The following is an 11,631-nucleotide window of genomic DNA, read 5'->3' as shown; positions in this document are numbered from 1 at the left end:
AACTCCTCGCCATGTCCTACGGGACGAAAAGAGGGCATGGGCAGGGCCTCGGGGGGCAGTTCCCCAGGCGCTCAACCATGTTTTAATTTTAATTTTTTGCTATGCAAAATCAACCATGTGAGAATGGAACTAACTACACACGTCCACAATTTGGCGGTAACATGGCGCAAAGAGCACATTTCCAATGGCGGAAAGTACCAATGGCGGAATGACACTGCCCCTGGCACAGTAAAGTTGGTTGACAGAAACACCACGGTAATCATTTTACAGGAATCCCAGTTGTTAGTTAGTGCAAACGATGCACTGTGTCTGCTTTTATTTGTATCGGATCAGTTGGTTGAAATGCTAACATTATTCATCATTTTACATTGACAATTACTAATCATTATCATACGTGCACTTCGCATTGATCAGATGGTTGGTTGCACACATAGGCCTATGCCTATGTCCATGTTGTTTGTGATTGGCCTAACTAATTTATCTGAAATTATTTTCTATTTTATTTTTCTCTTTTTTTATCTATAAATTTGACAAATTACACAACTACGGTGGTTGTCATGTTGTAACATGTTTCATTTACTGCATTGTTAACAAATAACAAATCCTTCGATTTAACCCAAACACTTGCCTTCTAAACTTGCCTTATTTACTTCGTTCCTCGCCTACCTGTCTCCCCACAACCTTGCATCTAATTCTACCGTGCCTAAAATGACCTGGTAACCTTTTAACATTATGCGCCCTCTATGAGCGGCTCCTCCGGTCAATGCCCTTCCTTCTCATTCTACCATCCAAAGTGCCAACAATATAACCCAAACACTTACCTTCTAAACTTCCCTTCTCTTCACCTTCTTTTCTTCTATAAGGACTCGCTATGGTTATCGTGCATTTTCTGTCGCTGCACCTGCCCTTTAGAATGAACTCCCGATCCGTGTGCGTGACTCCCCCCCCCCCCCCCCACCAACTTGAAATTTTCAAAAGACAGTTTAAATCGTTTATTTATTCTAATTTTATTATATTATATTATTATATATATTATATTATATTATATTATATATAAATATATATATATTATATGATATTATATATAAATATATATATATATATTTGATATATATATATATTCGATTATATATATATATATTCGATATATATATATAGCGTAATTGCATCATTTACGCCGCTTCGTGTAGTAGAGCTCTTAAATATAGTAATTAGTTCATTAGTTCGTAGAAACTACAGTGGCTTTTTATGGTGAGTAAAGTTCCCAGTTCGTTTAATTAGTGTATATTAAGTTGACAGTAAAGATCACCCATCTGTTGCTCATGGACATTAAATGATAAACATTTGTTTCCATTCTGCTGGTATTGAAGACAGAATAATCCACATTGCGTCAAACTTTTGACCGGCGTCCATTCAAATGGCACGTTATCCAAGCAGCCTTCCTGAGACCTCATGTAATAGGTACCTTCAACACTGGATTCTGTAAAACCAAGTAATGGAAACATGTTTATAACATATACAAGATATATGATCAATGGCGTGCGCAAAGTGGAGGAGGGGTGGGGGTAATGTTAGGGGTCAAATGGAGGAAACTGGATCTGTCACGGGCAAATGGTTCAGTCGTGGATCGTGGATTAACTTACATGTAATCTTTAAAAGAATGACTTTAGGTGCAAATATATTTTGATGTGATGTAGACATTTATAAAACACGTTGCTTCAAGGGCGTAGGAACCGGGGGGCTGGGGGCGCCAGCCCCCCCCAGTGAAAAATATGGGGGGCGGAAGTATCATTCCGCCCCCCCCCCCGCTTTGCAAGTCAGAAAACCCCTTTTTCATTTCCAAATGAGAAAAAAATCTCATTTGGAGCACCAAATTGCATCTAAGGCCAGGTGAAAATGCAAAATTATTTACAAAATGGAGTGGGTGTTGAAGTGTGCTATATTGCACCAAATTGCATCTGATGCCACCTGGAAATGCAAAAATTTCCAAAGGGGAGGGGGACACCCCTCCCCTCCCCCAGGCCGGCCATCAGTCTTCAGCCCCCCCCCCACTCAAAAGTACCTTCCTACGCCACTGCGTTGCTTGCAGTGCAGGCTGTATTTCTATAACATGTTTATATCTTTCTTTCTTAGAAATGACTCATTCTGTGTTGAGGTTCAGCAATAAAAACGGCTGGATTACTTAGTCTTTTTTACTCAGACCATTATGTCAGTTCCTCAAATGCAACACAAAACTCATTATGGAAACATCAGAACATTCCGGAGATCAAAGAATAAGATACATCTTAAAGGTGAGTAACTTGAAACTCAGAAAAGCGATATAGAAAAATTTCTAGCACTCTTTGTAGTAAGACAACAATTCCCACAAAAGTCATCCTTTCACTACTCAGAAATAAGTATTCATTCGGGAGAAGTATAAAGGTAGCAGGAAGCTTTCGTTTTGGTCATTCCTAATGTTAATGAAAGAAGTATTCGGTGGAATTTGTGTAGCCTATTAACCACTTTCAGAAATTAACGACCAAACGCTTTAAGCTTCTTTTGGAGAAAATAAATGAAGACATGAATCATAAAATTACCTTGAACTCTGGTCGTATAAAGTAAAGTAGAACAATTGTCAATGTTCTGGAGTGTAGGAGAGGCCTTTGATGTTTCATCAAAAGGTTCATTAGTGGTAGTTGTTGTGGGATATGAAGTCGACCTGCGTGTTGTGAATGATTCCACAGTAAATGGGTCATTCGTTGTAGATGGCTGGCGTGTAGTCGGTAGAATTGTCGTCAATGGTTCCGTGGACGGTTCCGCGCGTGTTGTAGTTGGCTGCGGTGTTGTTGTCGTTGGCTGCGGTGTTGTCGTTGGCTCCGTGGACGGTTCGTGTGTTGTAGTCGGTTGAGATGTAGTCAGGCGTTTTCTTGTTGTTGACAACGTAGTGGAAATTTTATCTGTTGTTATTAGCTGCGGTGTAGTCGGTGCACTTGTTGTCGTTGGCGCCGTGGACGGTTCGCTTGTAGTAGTCGGTTGAGACGTAGTCGGGCGTTTTCTTGTTGTTGATGACGTAGTAGAAATTTTATATGTTGTAGTTAGCTGCGGTGTAGTCGGTGCACTTGTTGTCGTTGGCTCCGTGGACGGTTCGCGTGTTGTAGTCGTTTGAGATGTAGTCGGGCGTTTTCTTGTTGTTGATGACGTAGTAGTAATTTTATCTGTTGTAGTCGGCTGCGGTGTTGTCGGTGCACTTGTTGTCGTTGGCTCCGTGGACGGTTCGCGTGTTGTAGTCGGTTGAGATGTAGTCGGGCGTTTTCTTGTTGTTGATGACGTAGTGGAAATTTGATCTGTTGTAGTCGGCTGCGGTGTTGTCGGTGCACTTGTTGTCGTTGGCACAGTAGACAGTTGGCGTGTTGTAGTCGGTTGAGATGTAGTCGGGCGTTTTCTTGTTGTTGATGACGTAGTGGAAATTTGATCTGTTGTAGTCGGCTGCGGTGTTGTCGGTGCACTTGTTGTCGTTGGCTCCGTGGACGGTTCCGCGCGTGTTGTAGTCGGTTGAGGTGTAGTCGGGCGTTTTCTTGTTGTTGATGACGTAGTAGTAATTTTATCTGTTGTAGTTGGCTGCGGTGTTGTCGGCTCACTTGTTGTCGTTGGCTCCGTGGACGGTTCGCGTGTTGTAGTCGGTTGAGATGTAGTCGGGCGCTTTGTTGAAGAAATTTGCGTTGTAGGTTCATATGTTGTCTGAATGCCAGGAACTATTGGTTATAAAAGGGTTAATTAAAGGATAATTTTGATTGAATGATTGATTGATTGGTTAACATATATATTTAATGATAGCTTTGCATTTAAATAGCAAATTACACTGTTATGACGTAGCTATAAGGGAATGGTCAATAGTCCATCCCCAACTGCTCAGACCTTTATCCCTTCCAAGTGTGGTCAACCTTTCAAAATATTATAATCACCTTATATACAGTAGCATCATGGTATCAAATGAAACCTAAAACCATATCGTATTATAAATATAATCCTAGAAAGGTCCTAGGTATGAAACCTTACAGTATAAGAACATAATGTTTTGGCACATCTTGACATTCCAACAAGAATATATAGTTTTACCTGTACAAGGATAACAGACTGTGGTGAATGATGTGGTGAATAATGAAAAAGAGCATTCGTGGTGTCATGGCACTGGCATACTTTAACCAGCTGTTAATGACCGACGGAATTGGGTCCATTCTGGTAGAGGAAGTAGAGTAGGGGAGAGGAGGGGAGAGAAGGGGAGAGGAGGGGAGGGGGCTACACAAACGTCAAGTGCAGTAAGACACGTGACATTGATTTGAGTGGGCAAATCAGAAAGTCACCTTAAACACTTTCCTTCAAATACGGATCGTCTGTGTATTCGGTAACCTCAGATCCGAGTATTTGTTTGTTTTTCAAAAAGGATGTTACTACAAACAAAAACTTCTTAGCTGTTCAACAACAGGGCAATTTTGAATTACAATTTTTCATACTTTTTATCTCCAACAAGAAGGTACTTTATTAATTTACAAATATCGACAAAGGGTCATTTCTATCATGCAAAATCTTATGAAAAGGGGGCACATTTGATGTATTTCCCAAAACTAGGGGACCCTGTGAGCAACCCCCCCCCCCTCCATCTGCCCAGCCCCACTTGGCTAATCCATCGCCCCTAATGTGTAACCAAATTACTATAGAATACAGAAAGATAAATGTTGCGGCTTACCGAAAGTAGTCCAAGAATTAAAAGAACAGATTACATCCAATTGGCTGTTGCAGGCTACTGTGTTGTAGTATTCAGTAGCTGTTTGTGCTAAGCATACTCCTGCAATGGATGCAACATTAGAAACACTAAGACTGGGAGCAAAAGCTGGTGAAGAAAGTAAGAAAAACAAGTAGGCAATCCATGAAGCTGCGGATCTCAGCCCAAAATGAGGGTACATGACCACTTTGACTTCATCACTCGGGCGGCACATCGACCACCATACACCTTACAAGTTTGAAGTAGATGATGGCTTTTAGTCGCTGCGCTCATGACCTTTGACATTGTAAGTTTATTATGCTTTAAAAATTCATTCAAATAATTCATTCAAAACACCGTCACTACTTCCTTATGGGTATGACACTTTAGAGATAATAACCAAAGAACAATTTGCTGTTTTATTAAATTCCAGCAGCTTTTGTTGGCTATCAATTTCAGCCACTTAAATATCCCTTTCAGATTTCGAAGAAGTTTGCGACACGTTTTCGACTTTTGCTCAATTTGTTACGCGCACAAATTTGGTATAGTTCTACCTTTGACCTCCATTGACCATGTAACCATTGATACTTTACATTAATTAAAGCACTGCAAAATTTTGGAATCTGATATCCTACTTCGATTTGTGAGTTTCGATCATTTTGTCATTTAATTACTGGGGGGGGGGGGTTATTTGACCTTTGACTGTTATTTGGCTATTTGACCTCTGGTTATTTGACCTCTGACGTTTGAACCGTATGACGTCATCAATCACATAGGCCCGTCATCCTACGACCAGGCCAACATCAACCAAGTTTGATGTCTATTGGGCTTAAATTAGGATGATATATTTTTGAAGTACTTTTTTTCACTAATTTGATCACGTGAGCTTTGGCGTTCTTTTCATAAAGTAATTCGCGTTAATCTTGCAGAGCCTGATATTTAACATAGGGTGGAGGTTGTTGGAAATTCTGTCACTTTGTTATGTGTGTACAGTTGACAAAATGATTTATGTGGTTACTTGACCTCGATGAGAACTTTGATGCATACCTTGAAATTCAATAACTATCAATAAGAGGAATTTGTCTGTTTGTCTATACTTACGCCAGTACCCGGTATTTGAGGCGTGCCCCTCACTGTAATAACTGAAACCACCGCTACGCCAAGCATCACCGTCGTGATAGCCATCCAGCCATATTGGAAAATTCGCACCGTATGAAGAAATAGCTTTTGATCTCCTCGAGAAATCGTCTTCATTAGTAACCTGAAAAAGTTCTCCACCTCTGTCAGAACAGTATGTTACTGCCTCCGATTGGGTAACTGATATGTCGGCTTGTCGAAGACATTTTCCATTCAAGTCAAAACAGCCTGAAAAAAAGTGCACAGGAAGTTAAATAAAAACTTTACAGAAGGTAACATTTCTAAAAATAATATAAAATGAAAATAATATTAATGTTACGAACGACTCTGAACGATCGTCGTTTATGTTTGCCTGAACAATAAATTGCCCACGTCGTTTCTACAAGAAGTTGCTTTGATTTGATCAATGGTTTTACCAAAACCCATGAGGAGTATCTTACTCAATAATATTGCGATTGATCAAGAGCATTTACTATATCTGTAGGTATTTAGTACTTTATCTGTAGGTATTTAGTACTAACATCACAAAACGATGTGCACTTAATTTGCAAACTTAGGTCTACTTCCAATATTAAGGATATAAAAATGATCAAAGTTTTTTAATTTGCATTTTGAATGTAATTATATTACCCTTATGGAAACTGTTTTAGGATATTAACTAGTCAGTAATTGACATCCCGTTGGTCGACTCTTGAGCTCTCGCCCATTATCCACACCTAACCCCCGCCTCCCCCCTCAACCCACTCTCCCCCACCTTTGGTTACGCCACTCCCTAAAAACTTTTGACCACGTACCTGATGAACATCGACAGTTATGAATGCAAAGAGAGATGAGGACCAAAGATACAACGCCATTCACCGGTCGGTCCATACCTCTACACACTGTTCCAATGTACATCAGAATATGAAGCATTAATATGGAAACTTTAAATGTTGGTCACGTGATCAAAAGAGAGTGCACACCATGTTACCAGTCGTTCGTTAAAAATGCCAGTATAGATTCATATGATACCTGTAAGAGCAAAAAGTATGAAGTAAATAACTAATCTCTAAAAAAAAGGCAATTTGTTTTGGTATGTTGCTCTTTCTTAATGCATGGTATGCGCATCTAGACCTATTGCTACCAATTCTGCTGTCCAACCCGGCTGCTCAGGCCCTTGAAATAACGGACGAAACTAGCGACTTTTCGTGGACAACCCTTTTATATCCTCGAGAAGTGCGAACCAAGCGGAAATGGACGAATTCGGCATCTCAGTATGGGGAGGGGCGCCCTCAGTACCTATAGGGCCCCGCGGCCGACATCGATTCCAAGCAGGTAAATCTGTTAGGTCAATACAACCGTGACAATACGTTATGTGAATGGAAATCAACGTAATGCAACCCTTTCTTAGAAATTTTGGTAAAGCTAGTATATGGCTAACATTGCGATCCAAACTTTATCAACAATTATTGGATACTTTTAACCTTACACCAGTTTCCTCTTTTAAATTGATGATTTAGCAAAAGCAAAATACATGGCCCTCAATAAGTGGCAATTTCAACACCACTAAATATTGGGGTGACTCCTGCCCTCACCAGCCCCCCCCCCTTTTTTTTTGAGATTTATTGTGGACTGAAATTACAGGGTGTTTGTCTTTTTAGTCACCTTTCATGTATCATATAACATCCTTCTGGTTCTGAAATTTTGTGTTTACAAAAGTAAGGTTAAAAAAGAGAAACCTTCCTTTTGCTATGGTAAAATTGATCTCAAGATTTTTTTTCTAAAAGAAAAGTTTATGTATCAAACTAATTGTAAGCAAAATGCTTTTGATATCAGATGGCATAACTGGAAATCTTTATTTGAAGTTTAATGATTTATTGGTTTTGTGGATAATATTGACTAATGGTCATAAAGTATATGTTATTATGAACTGTACATTGTTTGGATACTTGATGGAATGATAATAAAAATAAAAAAATAATAAAAAACCTTTCATGTATCTATAAGCCTCCCTAACGCCATACAATGACAAAGTTTAACGCAAAATGTAGCAAAACATGATGATTTTAAGCAGAATTTAACTTTGGTTTGTAATAGTTCAGAAAAGAAGAATAGAAACATTTGAGTGCTGATAATGTTTCTATATAACTATTCCGGTTTACAAGATATTCACATTTGTAATATGGTTTTTGATCTCTGGAATGCTCCTTTAAGCATAACTTGAGGATGACGTCACTCCTCGGTGCTGGTAAATGTTAGTCCATTGTTTTTTATATTCTAATAAGTCAACGAACGAAACATGTTGCTATAACTCTATATACATAATACAGCAGCATTGGATAACATTCAGTTTCGAATTGATATTGACGAACTTTGTAATTCACACAGTGGCGGCGGAACCGGGGGGGGGCTTGGGGGGGCTCAGCCCCCCCCCCCCCCAATGAAAAAGTTGAGGGGGCAAATGCATGATAAGTCCCCCAATATTTACCAAGGCTCCGAAACGTGCATCTGCCCATTTTATTTTTCAATGCACACTTGTCGATCTGTCCGATGCACACGTATACTATATAGGTGTAATAAGTTTAGTAAATGCTGGGGGACCCTCGGCCCGTCCCCTGGCTATAGACCACATTGATTGTCTGTATCATGCCTCATCGAATATTAGTGTTTTAAATAAGAGTGTAATACGCTAAACGCTACACTCATCAAAATTTGCGTTTACACTACGATTACACGCAAGGCGTGGAACATGTTTAAATTCAATCAATTATTAAACGAACAAAAACACAATATTAGCATTTCACCTGTACTGTATAGGGTACATGCATTCGTGACAGTGCTTGGTTCATAGAAATTTGTTGGTAACTGCACATGGTTTTGGAATTACCCATTTGTTGACATTAAGAAATGCTTTCTGTTTTTTCTTATGACATTTATTTAATTATTGCATTTAATTGCAAGTAGTAATTTACTACACTCAAACACGTCTTTGCGAGTACACTACGAGTAATAGCTACTCTCTTAAAACACCATCGCATATACAAATTACAATGTTTTTACAGATTTTTACGTGCAATCTGAGAAATTGCAGGCTTGAGACCCATATTTTAGGGCTAGGTATTCGCAGCATAAAACACTCGGGAAGTGCCGTTTCCGGCCATCTGGGGGTTTGAAAAACCCAAAATTTTCTTGTACGCTCTGCGCCAACCGATGGTGGCGCTCCGCTTAGATAGTCTCCACACATTAGCCCCCCCCCCCCCAATAATATTCCCGTTCCGCCGCGCCTGAATTCACAGTAAAACATGTTATTTGAAGCCATAAAAGTATTTGTTTTCTTCTTGCAGTCTTTGTTGCATAATAGGAACTGACTAAATGTAACGTGTGTCATATAGCCAAACTGTAGGAGAGACATGCACTTGAAATTTATGAGCCCTGGATGTTCAGAAAATGTTCAATACGACATTATTCTCCAAAAAATAAATTTCAGAAAATTAAAATCTAGAGATACAACGTGGGCTGATTTCAGAGTTTTTAACAATATACCGAAATAACTTTTCTGTGCTTAACATTACCCTTTAAATATAAAACATGACACGATGTTAAATATGTAAACTGCATGGCTCCCTGTATGCTATTGAACTATCCGAATATATTGTTCTACACGAACCGATGTTTAAAAGACTGAAATATATACAATATGGACCAAGGGTATACATACTCACCGAATTAATTTCTATTCGAAGTATTTATCTTCTGTGTGGACTTCACCGAGCCGATCTGTCGAAACCTCAAATGATAAACTGAAATAAAGATGTGTCGGTGTTAAAGCATGTCACATGTATTAACAGTCTCGTGTAAACTATTGATTTTCTTTCACTTTTAAATTTCATTTGAAAAGAAGAGATACCCCCTGACCTCATAGTTTGTACCCTACATAACGTAGACACAACGCACGCACAGTCACCTCGTGTTAACATCTCCATTGTATGACAATTTCTGAAAATCGTTACCACAAAAAATAACTTCAATTTAAAAACAACTTGTTTTACTTTACTTTTATTCCAATTGCAATATAAGTGAATAGAGATCTAAAATTCTTTTGTCACGAATTCTACGTACATTTATGACGTGTGATTTTCTCTTTCTCTCTCTCTCTTTCTCTCTCCTCCTCTCGCGCGCACGGCGTACTTTCTTATCGATATAGTATATACGCACGATATGTTCATTTATTCCAAACAATTGATTTCAAACTTGATTTTCTAAGAAAGTATATATTATCTTGGTCTGGTTTCGAAGGTGATGTAATCAATAAGCTGGTTTGATAAATTGCAAAATCATGAACCGAAATCACTCCTTTTGTTCAAATTGGATATTTCATTACAACGGGGCACTTTAAGCAAGCATCGCGCACATACCCGGCAACCGGCATAAAAGGCACAATGCTATACTTTGTAAATCGCTCAGAGTTAACTATACACAACTATGAACAATGGGACAGAAGGCACTTAAAATGCCTTAACATATATATATATATATATATATATAAAAACAAAAGAGTGAATTTTCACTCGTTTGGAGTGAATTCTCACTCTTTCTGAGAGTGTAGTGAGTGATCACTCCATGAAGAGTGAAATTCACTCTTTCAAAAGAGTGAGAATGTTCACTCCTTCAAAGAGTGAGCTTTTCACTCTGAAAGAGTGGACTTTTTCACTCTAGAAAGAGTGAGAATCACTCTTTTAAAAGAGTGAGTTTCACTCTTTAAAGAGTTAATGATATTTTACAGCTGATTTTGAGGGACGGGATTGATAGAATGAGTTTGAGACTCAATAAATAGTGAAAATGATACCAAGTTTCATATACAAACACAGAATGAAGCAAAATTACAAACATACAAAGGCACAAAAATATGCAATGAATGATTCACTCACCCCACTTGTATGTTCCTCTCATACAAATGTGATTTTCTTATAATTAAAAAATAATTCTAGTTACGTCTATGAAACATGTACCAGAGTGTGCTGGCAATACCTCAAAAATGTTTTTGCAAATAACTCAATCTTACAATTTCAATTTGCAATATGCAAACATTTATCATTTTCGAACTCGTTTTGGCGTCTTTATAAATCTGTGAAAAATGTATGAAGAACAACAATCACACTGGGATACTACTGTTTATGACTGGTGAACCGATATTTTACAGCAAAATGGTTAATTCCTGACAGATAGTAATTAAACGCTCCATCCTATGTACATCTAAACCCGTCAACCCTCTGGGTGGCAACACTTTTAGGTTTAGAATAGTAATTTATGCAAACATTTGAAAGGAAATTAACTCAGTACATACCACGTATGATTAATTCATATTAAGGTACTAGTAAATATATTTAAATAAAAAAAAAAATCTAAATATTTTAACTATGGGAATTGGATCACAACAATTCAATTTGCTTTTTGAAAACAATATACCCACCTAAAAGAATTTCATGTTATAGGGTACTCATAACAGCGTTTCAAAGTTCAAAATAATGGTGGCGTCTGAAAACAGTCTAAGAGTGTCCAATTTTTAAACAGATGCATTTAGACCGGGAGCCCAGAGGGTTTGGTTAGCTGGGAAGGTAACCAATTGCCTTGTACATCACAATGTTCACAGTGCATTCCTGTATATGAAACCAGACGACTGGCAAACCGGCTGTGGTGGGTGTGGCTGGGAGAGCAATTTTAAAGTCACCTAATAGCTAACCTAGATCAGCTTTCATGGTAACCACATCAAAGTAAGT

General features: G+C 38.5%; 1 protein-coding gene across 1 annotated transcript; it reads right to left on the bottom strand.

Annotated features, from left to right (window-relative positions):
• Positions 1-1,185: 1,185 nt before the first annotated feature.
• On the bottom strand, positions 1,186-9,653 carry LOC139960465 (uncharacterized). The gene is made up of 6 exons (XM_071958843.1): positions 9,577-9,653; positions 6,670-6,886; positions 5,840-6,103; positions 4,724-4,867; positions 2,577-3,731; positions 1,186-1,480 (listed from the first exon to the last, which is right to left on the bottom strand). The coding sequence occupies exons 2-6, from the start codon at positions 6,785-6,787 to the stop codon at positions 1,278-1,280; spliced, it is 1,884 nt and encodes a 627-aa protein (XP_071814944.1). The 5' UTR covers positions 6,788-6,886; positions 9,577-9,653; the 3' UTR covers positions 1,186-1,277.
• Positions 9,654-11,631: the final 1,978 nt, after the last annotated feature.

Source organism: Apostichopus japonicus, chromosome 19, assembly GCF_037975245.1.
Source record: "Apostichopus japonicus isolate 1M-3 chromosome 19, ASM3797524v1, whole genome shotgun sequence".
NCBI lineage: Eukaryota > Metazoa > Echinodermata > Holothuroidea > Aspidochirotida > Stichopodidae > Apostichopus > Apostichopus japonicus.
Note: the sequence above shows the minus strand (reverse complement) of the source record. Positions and strands in the feature narration are given on the sequence as shown.

Coding starts and splice junctions, on each gene's coding strand:
- LOC139960465 (XM_071958843.1), bottom strand. CDS start 6,787: ATGCTTCATATTCTGATGTACATTGGAACAGTGTGTAGAGGTATGGAC. Junction 4,868..5,839: donor CTCAAATACCGGGTACTGGC/GTAAGTATAGAC, acceptor TTTCTTCACCAG/CTTTTGCTCCCAGTCTTAGT. Junction 3,732..4,723: donor TAATTCTTGGACTACTTTCG/GTAAGCCGCAAC, acceptor TATAACCAATAG/TTCCTGGCATTCAGACAACA.